Source organism: Arachis ipaensis, chromosome B10, assembly GCF_059453495.1.
Source record: "Arachis ipaensis isolate K30076 ecotype BB chromosome B10, ASM5945349v1, whole genome shotgun sequence".
NCBI classification, from domain to species: Eukaryota; Viridiplantae; Streptophyta; class Magnoliopsida; order Fabales; family Fabaceae; genus Arachis; species Arachis ipaensis.
The window spans coordinates 12426257-12447883 of record NC_142435.1 but is presented as its reverse complement, the minus strand read 5'-3'; the positions used below and the strand labels follow the sequence as shown (position 1 = coordinate 12447883).

Below are 21627 nucleotides of genomic sequence, written 5' to 3'. Positions count from 1 at the left end.
TGGTTAGAAAATCTGCACCAAATTTTTGGCGCCGTTGGCAGAGATTGATAATGATTAAATCAAGGGGGAGTACCAGGTAAAAGATCCTTTGTTAGAGAAATATTGGCTCATAACAAAGGATCTCATCTCAAAGTTCAATAAATTTGATATTATTCATGTAAACCGAGAACAAAACACTAGAGCCGATGTGTTATCCAAGTTAGCCACAACAAGGCAGGCGGAGAACACACCGGCCCTATCACAACTAACACTCACCAAGCTGAGTTTCGAGCAGGGCACAATCTTAAACATCATGCAGGTACCAGATTGGAGAACACATTTTCTCAATTACATCAACACAGGTGCCGTGCCTAAAGAGGAGCCGAACTTGCCACTCTTCCGAAGAAGAGCAAGTTTTTATAAAGTTCTCGGAAATACCCTGTACAGACGAGGACACTCCCAACCACTCCTCAAATGCATCAGCAATGACGAAGCCGAGGATGTCATGGCAGAAACGCACGAAGGGGTTTGTGGAAACCATATCGGTGGCCGAGCATTGGCTGCGAAGATATTGCGAACAGGATACTATTGGCCGATGATAAAAAAGGACTGTATTTCAAAAGTCAAGGCATGTGATAATTGTCAAAAACACGCCACCCTTTCAGAGATCCCGGCCGAGGAGCTCCACACCATAGAGGTAAGCTGGCCTTTCGATAGGTGGGGATTGGATATCCTAGGACCTTTTCCGAAAGCGCCAGGCTAGGTAAAGTTCCTTTTAGTATCAATAGACTATTTCTCTAAGTGGATAGAAGCACATCCACTAGCACATATAACGACAGAGAAAATACGGTCTTTCTTATGGAAAATATTATATGTAGATACGATATCCTAAGAGAGATAATCTCGGATAACGGAAAATAATTTACGGATCATAAACTCGCTGCCTTTCTAACAAATTTTAACATTAAACATCATTTCAGTTCAGTCGAGCACCCGCAAACCAACGGACAAGTTGAATCAGCCAACAGAATTATCTTGCAGGGATTAAAGAGAAAGCTCGGTGAGGCTAAAGGAGAGTGGGCCGACCTCATCCCAGAAGTCCTATGGAGCTACAATACTAGCATTCAATCTGCTACAGGAGAAACTCCCTTCAAACTAGTATATGGTGCAGAGGCACTGATCCCAGTAGAGGTCAGCGTCCCAACATTAAGGGCCGAGCTTTATGATCAAACGAATAACTTGCAAGCTCGAACAGCCGAGCTGGATCTTGTAGAAGAAGAAAGAGACATCTCAGCCATAAAGCAACAAGCCAGAAAGTAGTACATAGAGCGAAGACACAACAAAAGAGTAGTTCATAGGTCCTTCAATAAAGGAGACCTCGTACTTAGAGGAACAGAAGAAGCTCGGAAACCTCCAACACATGGCAAGTTAGCAGCAAATTAGGAAGGACCCTTCCGAGTTCTTCAGAACCTCGAAAAGGGGGCTTACAAGCTAGAAACCCTTAAAGGAGATTAACTTCCAGGAACATGGAATGTCTCCTCACTAAGGGAATACCAATCATGACACATGCCGTATATCCGCGAATGATGGTACTCTTTTTCCCCTTCGAAGGTTTTTTCCCGGAACACATGGGTTTTACTCGGAGAGGGTTTTAATGAGGCCGGACGCCATAAATCATTACACCATTGTAACTTACTGGTGCACGAAATTGTGATCTCAGGCAACGGCGCCAGAAACTCTGTACGCACGTCTTAATAAATAATTTTTCATTCACAACTTCGATACAGCTAACCAGCAAGTGCACTGGGTCGTCCAAGTAATAAACCTTACGTGAGTAAGGGTCGATCCTACGGAGATTGTTGGTATGAAGCAAGCTATGGTCACCTTGTAGATCTCAGTCAGGCAGATATAAAATAGTTATGGAGTTTTCGAAAATATATAATAAAATAAGGATAGAAGATAAGGATAGAAACACTTATGTAGATCATTGGTGAGAATTTCAGATAAGCATATAGAGATGCATTCGTTCCTCTGAACCTCTGCTTTCCTGCTGTCTTCATCCAATCAATCTTACTCCTTTCCATGGCTGGCTTTATGTAAGGACATCACCGTAGTCAATGGCTACTTTTAATCCTCTCTGGAAAATGGTCCGATGCGCTGTCACTGCATGGCTAATCATCTGGAGGCATCACCCTTGTCAATGGCTGCATCCTATCCTCTTGTGAAAATGGTCCAAATGCTCTGTCACAGCACGACTAATCATCTGAGGTTCTCGATCATACTAGAATAGGATTCACCCTCCTTTTGTGTCTGTCACTATGCCCAGCACTCGCGAGTTTGAAGTTCGTCACAGTCATTCAATCCCAGAGTCCTACTCGGAATACCACAGACAAGGTTTAGACTTTCCGGACTCTCATGAATGCCACCATCAATCTAGCTTATACCACGAAGATTTTGATTAAGAGATCCAAGAGATACTCATTCAATCGAAGTTAGAACGGAAGTGGTTGTCAGGCACGCGTTCATAGGGAATGATGATGATTGTCACGTTCATCATATTCAGGTTGAAGTGTGAATGAATATCTTAGAAATGGAATAAGTTGAATTGAATAGAAAAACAGTAGTACTTTGCATTAATCTTTGAGGAACAGCAGAGCTCCACACCTTAATCTATGGAGTGCAGAAACTCTACTGTTTGAAAATACATAAGTGAAAGGTTCAGGCATGGCTGAATGGCCAGCCCCCAAAATGTGATCACAGGATCAAAAATACAATCCAGGATGTCAAATACAATAGTAAAAAGTCCTATTTATACTAAACTAGTTACTAGGATTTACAGAAGTAAGTAATTGATGCATAAATCTACTTCCGGGGCCCACTTGGTGTGTGCTTGGGCTGAGCTTGAATGTTACACGTGTAGAGGTCAATCTTGGAGTTGAACGCCAGTTTGTAACGTATTTCTGGCGTTCAACTCTGGCTTGTGACGTGTTTCTGGCGTTTAACTCCAGACAGCAGCGTAGAACTGGCGTTCAACGCCCTTTTATGTCGTCTAAACTCGGCCAAAGTATGGACTATTATATATTGCTGGAAAGCCCTGGATGTCTACTTTCTAACGCAATTGTAAGAGCGCCATTTTGAGTTCTGTAGCTCCAGAAAATCCACTTTGAGTGCAGGGAGGTCAGAATCCAACAGCATCAGCAGTCCTTCTTCTACCTCTGAATCTGATTGTTGCTCAAGTCCCTCAATTTCAGCCAGAAAATACCTGAAATCACAGAAAAACACACAAACTCATAGTAAAGTCCAGAAATGTGAATTTAACATAAAAACTAATGAAAACATTCCTAAAAGTAACTAGATTCTACTAAAAACATACTAAAAACAATGCCAAAAAGCGTATAAATTATCCGCTCATCACAACACCAAACTTAAATTGTTGCTTGTCCCCAAGCAACTGAAAATCAAATAGGATAAAAAGAAGAGAATATACTATAAATTCCAAACTATCAATGAAACATAGCTCCAATCAGATGAGCGGGACTTGTAGCTTTTTGCCTCTTGAATAGTTTTGGCATCTCACTTTATCCATTGAAGTTCAGAATGATTAGCATCTATAGGAACTCAGAGTTCAGATAGTGTTATTGATTCTCCTAGTTCAGTATGATGATTCTTGAACACAGCTATTTTATGAGTCTTGGCCGTGGCCCTAAGCACTTTGTTTTCCAGTATTACCACCGGATACATAAATGCCACAGACACATAATTGGGTGAACTATTTTCAGATTGTGACTTAGCTTTGCTAAAGTCCCCAATTAGAGGTGTCCAGGGTTCTTAAGCACACTCTTTTTTTTTTTTTTGCTTTGGACCTTGACTTTAACCGCTCAGTCTCAAGTTTTTACTTGACACCTGCACGCCACAAGCACATGGTTAGGGACAGCTTGGTTTAGCCGCTTAGGCCAGGATTTTATTCCTTTAGGCCCTCCTATCCACTGATGCTCAAAGCCTTGGGATCCTTTTTATTACCCTTGCCTTTTGGTTTTAAGGGTTATTGGCTTTTTGCTCTTTCCTCTTGGTTTTAAGAGCTTTGGCTTTTTCTGCTTGCTTTTTCTCTCTTTTTTTTTGCTATTTTTTTTTCTGCAAGCTTTGTTCTTTGCTGCTTTTTCTTGCTTCAAGAATCATTTTTATAATTTTTCAGATTACCAAATAACATGTCTCCTTGTCATCATTCTTTCAAGAGCCAACATATTTAACATTCTTAAACAACAACTTCAAAAGACATATGCACTGTTCAAGCATTCATTCAGAAAACGAAGAAGCATTGTCACCACATTAATATAATTAAACTAAGTTCAAGGATAAATTCGAAACTCATGTACTTCTTGTTCTTTTGAATTAAAACATTTTTCATTTAAGAGAGGTGATGGATTCATAGGACATTCATAACTTTAAGACAAAGTTACTAAATACTAATGATCATGTAATGAAGACACAAACATAGATAAGCACTTAACATAGAAAACAAAAAACAGAGAAAGTAAGAACAAGGAATGAGTCCACCTTAGTGATGGTGGCGTTTCCTTCTTGAGGAACCAATGATGTCCTTGAGCTCTTCTATGTCTCTTCCTTGTCTTTGTTGCTCCTCCCTCATTACTTTTTTGATCTTCTCTAATTTCATGAAGGATGATGGAGTGCTCTTGATGTTCCACCCTTAGTTGTCCCATGTTGGAACTTAATTCTCCTAGGGAGGTGTTGATTTGCTCCCAATAGTTTTGTGGAGGAAAATGCATTTGAGGCATCTCCGGGATCTCATGGTGATGAGCTTCATGCGCCTCTTGAGCTCCATGAATGGGCTCTCTTGCTTGCTCCATCCTTTTCTTAGTGATGGGCTTCTCTTCCTCAATGGGAATGTCTCCTTCTATGAAAGCTCCAGCTGAGTAACATAGATGGCAAATAAGATGAGGAAAAGCTAGTCTTGCCCCAGGAGAGGGCTTTTCGGCTATTTTGTAGAATTCAAGGGAGATGAATTCATGAACTTATACTTCTTCTCCAATCATGATGCTATGGATCATGATGGCCCGATCCACAGTAACTTCAGATCGGTTGCTAGTGGGGATGATGGAGCGTTGGATGAACTCCAACCATCCTCTAGCTACAGGCTTGAGGTCCAATCTTCTTAATTGAACCGGCTTGCCTTTGGAGTCAATCTTCCATTGAGCTCCTTCCACACATATGTCCATGAGGACTTGGTCCAACCTTTGATTAAAGTTGACCCTTCTAGTGTAGGAGCGTGCATCTCCTTGCATCATAGGCAAGTTAAACGCCAATCTCACATTTTCCGGACTAAAATCTAAGTATTTTCCCCGAACCATGGTGAGATAATTCTTTGGATTCGGGTTCTTACTTTGATCATGGTTCCTAGTGATCCATGCATTGGCATAGAACTCTTGAACCATTAGGATGCCGACTTGTTGGATGGGTTTTGTTAGAACTTCCCATCCTCTTCTTTGGATTTCATGTCGGATCTCCAGATACTCATTTCTCTTGAGCTTGAAAGGGACCTCGGGGATCACCTTCTTCTTGGCCACAACATCATAGAAGTGGTCTTGATGGGCTTTGGAGATGAACCTTTCCATCTCCCATGACTCGGAAGTGGAAGCTTTTGTCTTCCCTTTCCCTTTTCTAGAGGATTCTCCGGTCTTAGGTGCCATCAATGGTAATGGAAAAACAAAAAGCTTATGCTTTTACCACACCAAACTTAGAATATTGCTCGCCCTCGAGCAAAAGAAGAAAGAATAGTAGAAGAAGAAGAAGAAAATATGGAGGGGAGAAAGAGATGTGTTTCGGCCAAGAAGGGGAAGAGAGGGTTGTTTTGTGTGAAAATGAAGAAGAAAGGAGGGCTTTATATAGGGAAGGGAGGGGGGTAAGGTTCGGCCATATAGGGTTGGTTTAGGTGGGAAATTGATTTTGAATTTTGAAGGTAGGTGGAGTTTATGAGGTAGGTTTATGGGGAAGAGTGGATGGATGTGAGTGGTGAAGTGGTGATAGGGAAGAGAGATTGAGGTGATTGGTGAAGAGTTTTGGGGAAGAGTGTTTATGGGATTGTGTGAAAGAGGGGTGAGAAGAAGTGAGTGGAGGTAGGTGGGGATCCTGTGGGGTCCACAGATCCTGAGGTGTTCAAGGATTTACAACCTTGCACCAAATTAGGCATGCAAAATGCCCTTGCACACAACTCTGGGCGTTCAGCGCCAGATTGGTGCTTGTTCTGGGCGTTGAACGCCCATTTGTTGCCCATTTCTGGCGTTGAACGCCAGAACCATGCTTGTTCTAGGCGTTCAGCGCCAGCTCTTCTCCAGGGTGCAATTCTGGCGTTCAAACGCCCAGATGCTGCCCATTTTGGGCGTTCAACGCCAGAACCATGCTTTGTTTTAGCGTTGAACGCCAGCCAGATGCTTCTTACTGGCGTTTAAACGCCAGTAAGGTCTTCCTCCAGGGTGTGATTTTTCTTCGGTTGTTTTTGATTCCGTTTTCAATTTTTATATTTATTTTGTGACTCCACATGATCATGAACCTAATAAAACATGAAAGAACAAGAAGAATAAAATTAGATAAATAAAAATTGGGTTGCCTCCCAACAAGCGCTTCTTTAATGTCAATAGCTTGACAGTGGGCTCTCATGGAGCCTCACAGATGTTCAGAGCATTGTTGAGACTTCCCAACACCAAACTTAGAGTTTGGATATGGGAGTTCAACACCAAACTTAGAGTTTGGTTGTGGCCTCCCAACACCAAACTTAGAGTTTGACTGTGGGGGCTCTGGTTGACTCTGTTTTGAGAGAAGCTTTTTATGCTTCCTCTCCATGTTTACAGAAGAATGACCTCGAGTTTTAAGCACAAGGGAGTCCTCATTCAATTGAAGGACTAGTTCGCCTCTGTCAACATCAATCACAGCTCTTGCTGTGGCTAGGAAGGGTCTTCCAAGGATGATGGATTCATCCTCATCCTTCCCAGTATCTAGGACTATGAAATCAGTAGGGATGTAAAGGCCTTCAACCTTTACTAACACATCCTCTACTTGTCCATAAGCCTATTTTCTTGAATTGTCTGCCATCTCTAATGAGATTTTAGCAGCTTGCACCCCAAAGATTCCCAGTTTCTCTATTACAGAGAGGGGCATGAGGTTTATCCCTGAACCAAGGTCACATAGAGCCTTATCAAAGATCATGTTGCCTATGGTACAGGGTATTATGAACTTTCCAGGATCCTGTTTCTTCTGAGGCAATGTCAGTTGATCCAGATCACTTAGTTCATTAGTGAACAAGGGAGGTTCATCTTCCCAAGTCTCAATACCAAATAGTTTGGCATTCAGCTTCATGATTACACCAAGGTACTTGGTAACTTGCTCTTCAGTAACATCCTCATTCTCTTCAGAAGAGGAATACTCATCAGAGCTCATGAATGGCATAAGGAGGTTTAATGGAATCTCTATGGTCTCTAGATGAGCCTCAGATTCCTTTGGTTCCTCAAAGGGAAACTTCTTATTGATCACTGGACGTCCCAGGAGGTCTTCCTCACTGGGATTCACGTCCTCTCCTTCCCTTACAGGTTCGGCCATGGTGATTAATTTAATGGCCTTGCACTCTCCTTTTGGATTTTCTTCTGTATTGCTCGGGAGAGTACTAGGAGGGATTTCAGTGATCCTTTTACTCAGCTGGCCCACTTGTGCCTCCAAATTTCTAATGGAGGACCTTGTTTCATTCATGAAACTTACAGTGGCCTTAGATAGATCAGAGACTAAGTTTGCTAAATTAGAGGTATTTTGTTCAGAGTTCTCTGTCTGTTGCTGAGTGGATGATGGAAAAGGTTTACTATTGCTAAACCTGTTTCTTCCACCATTATTAAAGCCTTATTGAGGCTTTTGTTGATCCTTCCATGAGAAATTTGGATGATTTCTCCATGATGAGTTATAGATGTTTCCATAAGGTTCACCTAAGTAATTTACCTCTGCTATTGCAGGGTTCTCAGGATCATAGGCCTCTTCTTCAGAAGGCGCCTCTTGAGTACTGTTGGATGCAGCTTGCATTCCATTCAGACTCTGAGAAATCATATTGACTTGCTGAGTCAATATTTTATTCTGAGCCAATATAGTATTCAGAGTATCAATTTCAAGAACTCCCTTCTTCATAGGCATCCCATTACTCACGGGATTCCTCTCAGAAGTGTACATGAACTGGTTATTAGCAACCATGTCAATGAGTTCTTGAGCTTCTGCAGGCGTTTTCTTTAGGTGAATGGATCCACCTGCAGAAGTATCCAATGACATCTTAGATAACTCAGACAGACCATCATAGAATATATCCAGGATGGTCCATTCTGAAAGCATGTCAGAAGGACACTTTTTGGTCAGTCCTTTGTATCTCTCCCAAGCTTCATAGAGGGATTCACCTTCTTTCTGTCTGAAGGTTTGAACATCCACTCTAAGCTTACTCAGCTTTTGAGGAGGAAAGAACTTGGCTAAGAAAGCCTTGACCAGCTTATCCCAAGAGTTCAGGCTATCCTTAGGTTGAGAGTCCAACCATATTCTAGCTCTGTCTCTCACAACAAAAGGAAAAAGCATGAGCCTGTAGACTTCAGGATCTACTCCATTAGTCTTAACAGTATCACATATCTACAAGAATTCAGTTAAGAACTGAAAAGGATCTTCAGATGGAAGTCCATGAAACTTGCAGTTTTGCTGCATCAGAGAAACTAATTGAGGTTTCAGCTAAAAATTGTTTGCTCCAATGGTAGGGATGGAGATGCTTCTTCCATGTAAATTGGAATTAGGTGCAGTAAAGTCACCAAGCATCCTCCTTGCATTATTATTATTTTTGGCTGCCATCTCCTCTTCCTGTTCGAAAATTTCTGAAAGGTGCTTTGCTGGATTGTTGTAATTTAGCTCCTCTTAGTTTCCTCTTCAGAGTCCTTTCAGGTTCTGGATCTGCTTCAACAAGAATGTTCTTGTCCTTGCTCCTGCTCATATAAAAAAGAGGGACAGAAAAATAATAATAGTAGGGGTCCTTTTTACCACAGTATAGAGGTCCTTGTGTGAGTAGAAGAAAAGAAGAAGAAAAAATTAGAACACAGATGGAAGAGGGGGTTCGAATTTGGGTGAGATGAAGTGTTAGTAGATGAATAAATAAATAGAAGGAGATAAGAGAGAGAGAGAGAGAATTTTCGAAAATAATTTTTGAAAAAAATTGGTGATTTTCGAAAATAGTTTTTGAAAAAGGTTAGTAATTTTTCGAAAATTAAAATCAAAAATTAAAATAATTAGTTAATTGAAAAGAAATTTTGAAAAAGAGGGAGATATTTTCGAAAATTAGAGAGAGAGAATTAGTTAGGTAGTTTTGAAAAAGATAAGAAACAAACAAAAAGTTAGTTAGTTAGTTGAAACAAATTTGAAAATCAATTTTGAAAAGATAAGAAGATAAGAAGTTAGAAAGGATATTTTGAAATCAAATTTTGAAAAAGATAAGATAAAGATATATTTTTGAAAAGATATGATTGAAATTAGTTTTGAAAAAGATTTGATTTTTAAAATCAGAATTAATGACTTGATTCACAAGAAATCACAAGATATGATTCTAGAACTCAAAGTTTGAATCTTTCTTAACAAGCAAGTAACAAACTTGAAATTTTTGAATCAAAACATTAATTGATGATGTTATTTTCGAAAATTAGGAGATAAAGATAAGAAAAAGATTTTTGAAAAATATTTTTAAAATTTTCGAAAATAACTAAGAAAAATGAAAAAGATTTGATTTTTGAAAAAGGTTTTGAAAAAGATAAGATTTTTAAATTGAAAATTTGATTTGACTCATAAAAACAACTTGATTTTAAAAATTTTTGAAAAAGTCAACTCAAATTTTTGAAATTTATGAGTGAAAAAGGGAAAGATATTTTTTTGATTTTTGAATTTTTAATGATGAGAGGGAAAAACATGAAAAAGACTCAATGCATGAAAATGTTGGATCAAAACAATGAATGCATGCAAGAATGCTATGAATGTCAAGATGAACACCAAGAACACTATGAAGATCATGATGAACATCAAGAACATATTTTTGAAAAATTTTTTAATGCAAAGAAAACATGCAAGACACCAAACTTAAAAATTTTTCATGTATAGACACTATGAATGCAAGAATGCATATGAAAAATAAGAAAAGACACAAATCATGAAAACATCAAGATCAAACAAGAAGACTTACCAAGAACAACTTGAAGATCATGAAGAACATTATGAATGCATGAATTTTTCGAAAAATGCAAGATGAATATGCAATTGACACCAAACTTTCAACTTGACTCAAGACTCAAACAAGAAACATGAAATATTTTTTTGATTTTTATGATTTTATAATTTTTTTGTATTTTCTTTTAATTTTTTCGAAAATCATTTAAAAAAGAAAAATAAGGACTCCAAAATTTTTAATATGAATTCCAGGAATCTTGCACTCTTATTCTAAAGCTCCAATCAAAGGGTCAGGCATGGCTTAATAGCCAGCCAAGCTTTAGTATGTAACTCAAATATGACACACCTGACATTCCCTATCCAGAAGAATTAGACATGGCTTTACAGCCAGCCAGGCTTCAACATGCTTCATGAAACACTAGAACTCATTCTTAAAAATTCTGAGGAAAAATGTATTTTTGAAAACATTTTTATTTTAAAATTTTTTTTTTCGAAAACAAAGGAAAAATTTTTGAAAGATTTTTGAAAAAATTTTTGAAAATAAAACAAAAGAAAATTACATAATCTGAGCAACAAGATGAACCGTCAGTTGTCCAAACTCAAACAATCCCCGGCAACGGCGCCAAAAACTTGGTGCACGAAATTGTGATCTCAGGCAACGGCGCCAGAAACTCTGTACGCACGTCTTAATAAATCATTTTTCATTCACAACTTCGATACAACTAACCAGCAAGTGCACTGGGTCGTCCAAGTAATAAACCTTACGTGAGTAAGGGTCGATCCCACGGAGATTGTTGGTATAAAGCAAGCTATGGTCACCTTGTAGATCTCAGTCAGGCGGATATAAAATAGTTATGGAGTTTTCGAAAATATATAATAAAATAAGGATAGAAGATAAGGATAGAAGCACTTATGTAGATCATTGGTGAGAATTTCAGATAAGCGTATAGAGATGCATTCGTTCCTCTGAACCTCTGCTTTCCTGCTGTCTTCATCCAATCAATCTTACTCCTTTCCATGGCTGGCTTTATGTAAGGACATCACCGTAGTCAATGGCTACTTTTAATCCTCTATGGAAAATGGTCCGATGCGCTGTCACTGCATGGCTAATCGTCTGGAGGCATCACCCTTGTCAATGGCTGCATCCTATCCTCTTGTGAAAATGGTCCAAATGCTCTGTCACAGCACGGCTAATCATCTGAGGTTCTCGATCATACTGGAATAGGATTCACCCTCCTTTTGCGTCTGTCACTACGCCCAGCACTCGCGAGTTTGAAGTTCGTCACAGTCATTCAATCCCAGAGTCCTACTCGGAATACCACAGACAAGGTTTAGACTTTCCGGACTCTCATGAATGCCGCCATCAATCTAGCTTATACCACGAAGATTCTGATTAAGAGATCCAAGAGATACTTATTCAATCAAAGTTAGAACAGAAGTGGTTGTCAGGCACGCGTTCATAGGGAATGATGATGATTGTCACGTTCATCACATTCAGGTTGAAGTGCGAATGAATATCTTAGAAGCGGAATAAGTTGAATTGAATAGAAAAACAGTAGTACTTTGCATTAATCTTTGAGGAACAGCAGAGCTCCACACCTTAATCTATGGAGTGCAAAAACTCTACCGTTTGAAAATACATAAGTGAAAGGTTCAGGCATGGCCGAATGGCCAGCCCCCAAAACGTGATCACAGGATCAAAAATACAATCCAGGATGTCAAATACAATAGTAAAAAGTCCTATTTATACTAAACTAGTTACTAGGGTTTACAGAAGTAAGTAATTGATGCATAAATCCACTTCCGGGGCCCACTTAGTGTGTGCTTGGGCTGAGCTTGAATGTTACACGTGTAGAGGTCAATCTTGGAGTTGAACGCCAGTTTGTAACGTATTTCTGGCGTTCAACTCTGGCTTGTGACGTGTTTCTGGCGTTTAACTCCAGACAGCAGCGTAGAACTGGCGTTCAATGCCCTTTTACGTCATCTAAACACGGCCAAAGTATGGACTATTATATATTGCTGGAAAGCCCTGGATGTCTACTTTCTACCGCAATTAGAAGAGCGCCATTTTGAGTTCTGTAGCTCCAGAAAATCCACTTTGAGTGCAGGGAGGTCAGAATCCAACAACATCAGCAGTCCTTCTTCTACCTCTGAATCTGATTGTTGCTCAAGTCCCTCAATTTCAGCCAGAAAATACCTGAAATCACAGAAAAACACACAAACTCATAGTAAAGTCCAGAAATGTGAATTTAACATAAAAACTAATGAAAACATCCCTAAAAGTAACTAGATTCTACTAAAAACATACTAAAAACAATGCCAAAAAGCGTATAAATTATCCGCTCATCACTTACATTGCAAGCAAAATATTTTGTATCATGACAGTTAGCATATATTTCAGTCAACAAACATTCAAAATAATCCGAGTTTCATACTTGGAAACCAAAATACGTACGCCGAGCATATTACTCGGAGAAATACAAACAAACAAAAGAAAATCAAATTCTCTAAACGAACCCTAAGGGCTCACTCCGCCCTACCCCCTATATTAGAGCTACCGCTCTCCTTATTGATAACGTGATCATCCAAAAAATGGCAACCGACAGCCATTTTCGATACGTACACATTATTGCTATAAACAACACATTACTATTATCATAACTTTGCAAAAGTATTATACCTTATAAAAAGGCTAAAACAGTCACCATCAAACCGAGCTCTATACTTGGAACCATGAAAATCACAACCGAGAACAATACTCGGAAGTATCCAAAAAACTAAACAAGTCAAATACAAGTCTAGAAATCAAAAGTACCATATACAGAGCCCACAAAATAAAAAATAAACTAAAGGCCTAATCTGCCTTATCACCAATGCTGGACCCCTCGCTATCACTTCTAGCAGCAGCCTCGTCATCCACAAGCTGACCATTCACGACCACCTTCATAACATCAAACCTCGAAGGATCAGCTTCCGGGTAAAGCACCTTGACCTGAGAAATGGCACGATCAAAACCTTGAGCAAAAGCCTTGTAGATTCCACTTTCCAATTCTTTGATCTGAGCAGAAATTTGATCATTCTCGGACCCCATGACCTTCAGCTTTTTAGAAGATGTCTTGTGCAGTTTCCTCTCATCAGCCAATTCCAGCTCTTTCTTCTCCAAGGAAGAAGAGAGCTCAACAATCTTTCTCTTCTTCTCCTGGATGACGCCAGACAGCTCCTCTACACGGGAAGCCTCCTTCTCCTCTCGGCCCAAGGCAAGCTCCTGTGCCCTAGCAATGGCCACAATACGAGCACTAATCACCTACAAAGAGAAAAACAAATCAATGGGCGACATTAACAGAAAACTATATACAGCACTACAGCAAGAACCTGTACTTGAAGAAATCGGCTAACACCAGCTCGGCCAACTTCGTCAATCATCTTTATGTCATCTGGAAAACAGCAAAGTTCATCAGCCATGGTACTAAAAGGATACAGCTTTGCCCACAGAGATCTAGCATGTTCATTTTCATCATATCCATGGAGCCTTTTCTATGATTCATATGCAGACTCAACCATCTGCAGAATCATAGACGACTCCCCTTTACCTTCTAAGACCTCGGCAAAGTTACCTTGAACTTGTCCTCTCTTCCTCTTATGCTTCTGCCCAGGACCATACTGAACTAAGGCAGCAGGACCTTTCCCAACATTAGAAGAAACCTCTTTCTCACCTTTCTTGCGTTGATTGAAGTAAGATTTCAAACCTGCAGTAGTGATGGCAGGAGCTTTCTCGACTGCAAATTACAAACAACCAAATCAGAAACAACAGGTCAAAACAGAAAAGGAAACAAACATAGTAAAACAAATTACCTATGTGATCATACACAGCCTGCCTATCGGTATCCCATCTCAACATCTCAGCAACTGACAACAAACCTTTCGGACCCAAAGACTTAAACAAAAAATCCATCACAATATCATCATCAAGAAGCCTATCATCTACATCCAGTGCTTGATACGGCTCGGCACACCAAAATAAAGGGAACCTTTCCACTAAATGCACATTCAAATAGAAGGGAAAATCCTCGGGTACACTCCGAACCTTTACAAACATAGATTTGAAGTCCTTAAACAAGGACTTATATAGACCAAATATAGCCCGACGGGGATAGCTGATAAGGTTTACCCACAAGCCCCTATTCACCCCTTTCGCCTGAAATAATGAGAAAAACAGCCTAAGAGACGGCGGATGGTCTAGCAGTTCCATCAATATCTCGAACGCCCGAACAAAACCCCAGGAGTTAGGGTGGAACTGAGTTGGGGCGCAATTCAACCAATACAAAACCCCACACTCAAACTTGATAAAGGGAAGTCTCACACCCAGCTCAGTGAACAGACACCTATACATATAGAAGAAGGACCAATCATCTAATCGATCACAGACCCGGTCATCCCTCCCACAAGGTAATAACTCTATCCTAACATTACTACCATTTCTGACCCAAATATTCGACCCCAACAGCCTCACCGACTCCTCATCGTCAAACTGAGACACACGCTCTCTTACCCTAGCATCAATCCAATCATATGGGTCACCCACATTACAGTTCTCCATCAAGGGCAAGGAAAGAAAAAGCAAGAAAACAAAGAAGAAAGGCAAGAAAGAATCAAAACTGACCTTGCTTACTCATTTTTCAGACACGAAGAGAAAAATAAACTTTTTTTTCCAAAACTTAGCAGTTTGAAAGAAAAAGAAGTATAAGCAAAAGATAACTCCTATAAAGCAAACGGTTACCAAACCTATGCATTTAATCCAGATTGCCAAAAAAGAGAGAAGCATTAAAACCACTACTAAAACCAACGGACATGGGCGCCTAGAAAAACGGGACAGTTTCACATCAATCATGTCATGATGGCGCGCAGAACAAAGCCACCACTACAAAACCGTTTTGAATTCTGCACAGAACCAAGCCGAGCTTGGGGCTGTAAGGAGCATACACGACAATAACTCAACGACCGAGGATTGCGGTATCCCTGGTTCGAAAAGCTCGCCTTAGTCCTGTCCAAACCAAGGCAAGCTTGGGGGCTATGATACGTCACATCTATCCTCGGCCGCCCGGAAAGCTCGGCACGTGAGCAGATAAGCTCGGCCTCACTCATTTGAAAATAAGAAACGTGCTCAACAAACCTAATCAGCAAAACAGAATATGATAACCAACCTACAAACTAGGACTTATCCACAGTAAACGGGTAAAACAACTCCTATAAAGCCGAACTAATATTCTCGGCTAAGGATCAGGTTCCATTCTCAGTTCTCTATTCTTTACTTAACTGATTCACTAAAAGATCATTATTAACTTGAGCGTCGGAGTATCTTTTATAGGTATTCCCGCCGCGGTGTTCGATCCAGGCCGACGTATAGCTCTTCCTCTCCGACAACCGCCTGCTCGGAGTCGCTAAAGCTCGGCCACCCCAGTGCTAGGACAAAACAATTATATTCAACAATAAAAAAAGATAAGTATAAAAAATTCAAATATTCAGAGTTAGATTAGTTTGAAATATATAAAATAATAGAAAAATATAATTCTGATTCTTTTAACATAAAACTAAATAAATAAGACAGAAACTCATAATTAACAACTAATAATAATAATTAGTCGATATAAAATTTAAAAGTATAATCCTAATTAAAATATAAAAAACAATTATCACAAAACAATTAAACCAATATCACAATAAAAAAACTCTGTAATTCAATAACAACGGGAGTATTAAAAGGTTTTATCAGCAACTGCTCATATGTACCAATTTTCAAACGTGTAATTAATGCTGTAGGTGTTAGTTCAATGCGTATAAATCTATATGTATTTTACGAATTAACATGTACTTATCCATGTCAAGAAGAACAACACAAACTAAACGAAGAAGAAATTGTAAAAGAAAAAATATATATATATAACCAAATCATAAAAATAGGAAAAGAAAATCAAAACTATCTCCAACCATCGAAGCAAAAATCAAGACACAAAGTTTTTACATTTCAACTATAAAACTAAAGAAAAATCGAAAAACAACGAAAGAATCATATCAAATAGACAAATCAAAATATTCCCACAACTGCGAATAAAGAATAACACCACAAACAAAATTGAAATTGAAGGTAGTACGTTACGTGTCTTGGTCATTGTGTGTGTGTTCTCACAAATCAACCCTGCAAAATCACAAAAATATTTTTTTGGACCAACCTCTTCCTTTTATTTTGTTATCATATATTCATACACTTTGAAATCATAAATCCTAAACCCATAAATATAAAACTCGAATTCAAAAATCACTAAAATCCAAAATTCTAAATCTAAAATCCTAAAACTCAAAATCATAAAACCTCAATCTTAAATTCTAAATGCAAAACTATACATTCAAAATTTTAAATTTTAAAAACTCTAAATACTAAAATATTCAGTTTATATATATAGAATAAAAAAAAGACAATAATTGAGTTCACGACTTATTACTTATACATATTTAATTTGTCATATATATAGTTATAATTTAAGTTACTATATGAAATAATGAAAGAATAAAACAAATTCTTGCTCTCAACTGATGAACCTTTAATTTAAATTTTTATCGCTAAGTGAACTACGGTAAATACTAATGAAGAATTTCGAAATAACTAAAAGTTAAAGTTGTAATGTATGAGAAATATATCGAGATAAGCCTCAAAGTGGTCCCTGAAGTTACCCTCAAGCCTCACAGTGATTCCTGAAGTTAAAAATTACTCACATTCATCCCTGAAGTTGCACTCCGGGACTCAGACTCATCCTTCCGGCCAATTTCGTCCAGCTGGCGCAACCGAAAAACTGAGTTGGACTCGTTGGTGACACGCTGTTAGTACATCGGCAAGTTGACGTGGCGACATAAACTGTTTTGATTCAATTTGATCCCTAAATTGAGGTTAAAAACCTTAATCCCCAATTGAGTCTCTTCTCCTCTCTTTTCTATCGCACCAGAGGTGACTCTCTTCTGTTGCTTCTCCTACAGTGTCTTCTCCATCTTCAAAAACTACACGGTTCCTGGCAAAAGCACCAATGAACACTTATCCTAGTATGACAAAATGGTTCCTGGCATGCCACGGAGCTTGACAATGTTAATGAAAAATAACTCAGCAGTTAACATAGCATTGTAATCACCTTTAAGCAGTAGAACGTGTGCATATTTGGAGAGTTGATCAACTACTACTAGCACGGTAGCACCACTGTAAAACCATGTGAATTTGGAAATCCTGTGATAAACTCCAGACTTACATCTTTGCAAACATTTTTTCAGGAATCAGTAGGTAGTGGTTGTAATAATATGGAATTCACATGGGCATCTTACTTTTAAGTATTGTATGATAATTTTATCTAATAAAATTGTGTAGAGTACGATATAAATTCTTATATTCTTGCAGTCTTACTTTGGTGCATCAAGCGGTTTATTACTATTAATATTTTTGTAGATATCTTATGTCTGGAGATATATTTGGTAAGGCACCTCACATGCAATTACTTTCTAGGTTATTTCAAATTATAGGGCGTTTTGGTTATTTCCCCATTACTTTTGTGAGTTGTGTTATCATGAATTGTAACTAGTGTCTTACCTTTTTTCCCTTCTTTTATTAGAAACTTGAAAAAATTTATATCTCATGGCTATCAGGTTTTAGATTTTTTGGCAAGGCAAATGAAGTGCATAGATACTTGTTTTTTGAGCTTATAATCATGGAAACTTCTGCAATGGCTTTATTATCTTATAATTTTTTATTTTCTTTGTGATGGCATTTTTTTTTGGTGGTTTTGACTATTGATTTACAAGATATGTGATAGTTTGTATAAGTAATTTATATCCTTCATTTTCATTTTTAGGTAGCAGATGTAAATTCAATAATAGGCGCAATAATGTCATTGCGAAAATTCATTAAACACCTTTGGTCATGCCGCCAATCTCTGTCCAGCACACTCTTCTTCTCCACTCTTTCCACCCAAACTCCAAAAAGTCACCACCATCGTAGATTCTTGATACTGTGGATCAGAATGTGGTCATGGTGTGTCTTAAAATAGGTACAAAGGATAGAAAAATATCGGGTTTGATAAAATCTGCACTTAAAGAGCATCCTTTGAAGTGTGTGTATAAAAATGATGAGGAGAAGAAAGAGTTGAGGAAGGTTAAGAAGAGGAGGGCTACTAAGAAGAGGATTCTCAATGAGAATGAGCCAAAGTCGGACCCATATTGGTTGAAGAATTTCTTCGGTTTCGCGTCAGAGGAGGCTGCTAAGGTACCTGATTATGGTTATTGTGGGATTTTAAGTCCATTGATTGCTAATATCTGCCTTAATGAATTGGATCACATGATGGACGGGATGATTGTTGAGTTTTTTTAGGCCTTGTAAGTTTGATTCAATATGGCGGTATTCAATTGATGATGGTTGTCATAACCCTGCATGGCCGGACTTTGTTCCAGCCAGTGGAAAGGAGAAGGCTAGGAAGATGGATTACATAAGATATGGGGGTCACTTTTTAATTGGAATTAGAGGGCCTAGGGAGGATGCAATGGAAGTTAGGAAAAAAATTATTGAGTTTTGTGAGAGTACTTTTGGATTAAGGTTGGATAATTCGAAACTAGAGATTGAGCATATTTCAAGAGCGATCCAATTCTTGGATCATGTAATATGCCGGAGGGTGATATACCCAACATTGTATTACACTGGTTTTGGAGGTAACATTGTGAGTGAAAAGGGTGTTGAAACCTTGCTTTCGGTTACTGCTAGTTTGTCGCAATGCATTTGTCAATTTAGGCATCTAGAACTGGTGAAGGGTATGAAAAAGAGAGGAGAAGAGACTCAATTGAATCAAAACAGTTTATGTTGCCACGTCAGCTAGCCGTTGTGCTGACAGCGTGTCACCAACGAATCCAACTCAGCTTTTCGGTTGCGCCAGTTGGACGAAATTGGCTGGAAGGACGAGTCTGAATCCCGGAGTGCAACTTAAGGAATGAATATGAGTAATTTTTAACTTCAAAAATCACTGTGAGACTCGAGGGTAATTTTAGGGACCACTTTAAAACTTACTTCAAAATATATCACAGCAAAAAGTTATTACAATAAAACTAAAAAGACCACAAATATACAAAATAATAGAAGAATGAAAAAATCAACCTCTTATTCTCAATAGTTAAATCTTAAAGTTTCAATCCCTAAACTAAGCACCGTAAATACTAATAAGAATTGCTTTTTAGTATATTTAATTATTGATTGTATATCCTAAATGTAGAAACACTTTATACTTATATCTTAAGTTAATATAACGTAAACAGTATTTTATATATATAATATTTGTAAAAAAAAAATACAAATATTAGTGTGATCTTAATTGGATATTCAATGATTTAGTTAAAAAATTAATAAAATCATATTGACAAAACAAATGATTTATCAAAAAAATTATTAATATAATAAAAATATTATAAATGAACAAGAATCATTTATAACTTTTTAAACCAAAAAATTAAAATTAGAATTGTACAATTATACAATAATAACTTTTTTTGGGCGGTGCTTCATAGTATATTAAATCATACATCTTAATAAATAAAAAAATTAATTATTTATAATTATATCTTAAAGTATTATACAAAATAATAAAAAAATATACAAACTTTTGATTTTAAGTAGGAAACCCTTGAGTTTCTATCGCTAAGCTAATCACCGTAAACACTAACTAAGAATTTAGAAATAACTAAAAATTAAAGTCGTAACTTATGAAAAATTTATTACAGTGAAAAGTCGTATAAACTGAAAAGATCACAAATATATAAAACAATAAAAGAATTATACAAATTTTGTTCTCAACTAATGAACCCTAAAATTTACATCGCTAAGCTAACCACCATAAACACTAATAACACTTGTTTCTTATCATATTTAATTATTGATTGTATACTCTAATAGTAAAAAGTTAACATTATATATTTATATATTAAGTTAATATACCAAAAATATTAATCTATATAATATTTATAAAAAAATATAAATATTAAGTGTACTATGAAGATGATATTCGATGATTTTTAGTTAAAAATTAATTAAATAATATTAACGAAGTAAATGATATATCTAAAAGTATTGAGTGCTTTTTTAAAATTATATAACTCAAAAAAATTACACAATCATAATAAAAATATTATAAATTAATAAAAATCATTTATAACTTTTTAACTGAAGGAGATTAACATTAAAATTATACAATTATACAAAATTGTACAATTAAAACTATAAAAACTAATCCTAAATCTCAAATTATATATATAAACCATAAATATTAAATGTTAAACACCAAATTTAAATTCTAACCTGTAAATCTTAAAATCAAAATAAAAAATTCTAAACACTGAATCTTAAACCAAAAAAAAAAAAAATTATAAACCCAAAAATAATAAACGATCAAACATAAATCCAAATCCCTAAACAAAAAACTATATGACTAAAATCCTAAAACACTAAATCCAAAATCCAAAACAATAAAACCATAAACCCAGACCCCTAGGCCTTAAAACCTTATCCAACCCAAAACAATAAATACCTAAATATTAAAGTAATAAGTTTGTATAAAATAAAAAAGGGCGAACTTAATTTATAATAATATAAATAAATAAAATACTAAAAGAAAACTTTAACGAAATAATTCACGACTTATAAACTATACATATTTAACTTGTCATATTTATTAGATGAATAAGCATAAAAAAACATCCGAACTATTTTGATCGATAAAGCTGAACAATGAACTTACTTGGCAACCACCAGCAGGGACGGACATACGGGATAAGTGAAGACTTCGGCTCTCCTAACTTTTTTTTTAAAAAAATTAATAATAATAAATTATTAAATATAATTTAATTTTTTAAAAAATTTATTTAATATTTAATTTAATATAAATAAAAATTCAATTTAACTTAAATATTAATAATTTTAATATCTAATAAATAAATAATAATATTAAAAATTTAAAAAAAATATTATTATTAATATTTTTTAATTAAATAAAATCTTTTAAATTTTATAAAGTGAATTTTTTTTATGATCATCTTTTTTTATTCATTTAGTATTAAATTTTTTTATTTCAATTATTATAATTGAAAGATCTTTTTTAGTTATGAATGTTGTGAAGAATGACTCAAAAACAAAATAAAAGATGAATTTCTTATTAATTGTCTTTTAATTATATTGAAAAAAAATTGTTAAAAAATTTGACACAAATTCTATACGAAAAATAGACCACTTTGTTAGTAAAAAGTATATACATATTTTTTATACTTTAAAATATATTCTCTATTAGTATATTTTTATAATATATCTTACATTATATAATTTTTTGCATAATTTTTAATATTATATATATT

General features: G+C 36.5%; 1 protein-coding gene, 1 non-coding gene and 1 pseudogene across 2 annotated transcripts; all 3 read left to right on the top strand.

Moving 5' to 3' along the window:
• Positions 1–292: 292 nt before the first annotated feature.
• LOC148579171 (uncharacterized) lies at positions 293–1299 on the top strand. The gene is made up of 2 exons (XM_088489062.1): positions 293–696; positions 960–1299. Exons 1-2 carry the CDS (start codon positions 293–295, stop codon positions 1297–1299), a joined length of 744 nt encoding a protein of 247 aa, XP_088345188.1.
• Positions 1300–8349: 7050 nt separating this feature from the next.
• On the top strand, positions 8350–8457 carry LOC148579170 (small nucleolar RNA R71). The gene has a single exon (XR_015899521.1). It is a non-coding gene; the product is annotated as a small nucleolar RNA R71 (small nucleolar RNA).
• Positions 8458–18271: 9814 nt separating this feature from the next.
• Positions 18272–19109, top strand: LOC148579169 (nuclear intron maturase 1, mitochondrial pseudogene; annotated as a pseudogene).
• The last annotated feature ends 2518 nt before the right edge of the window (positions 19110–21627 follow it).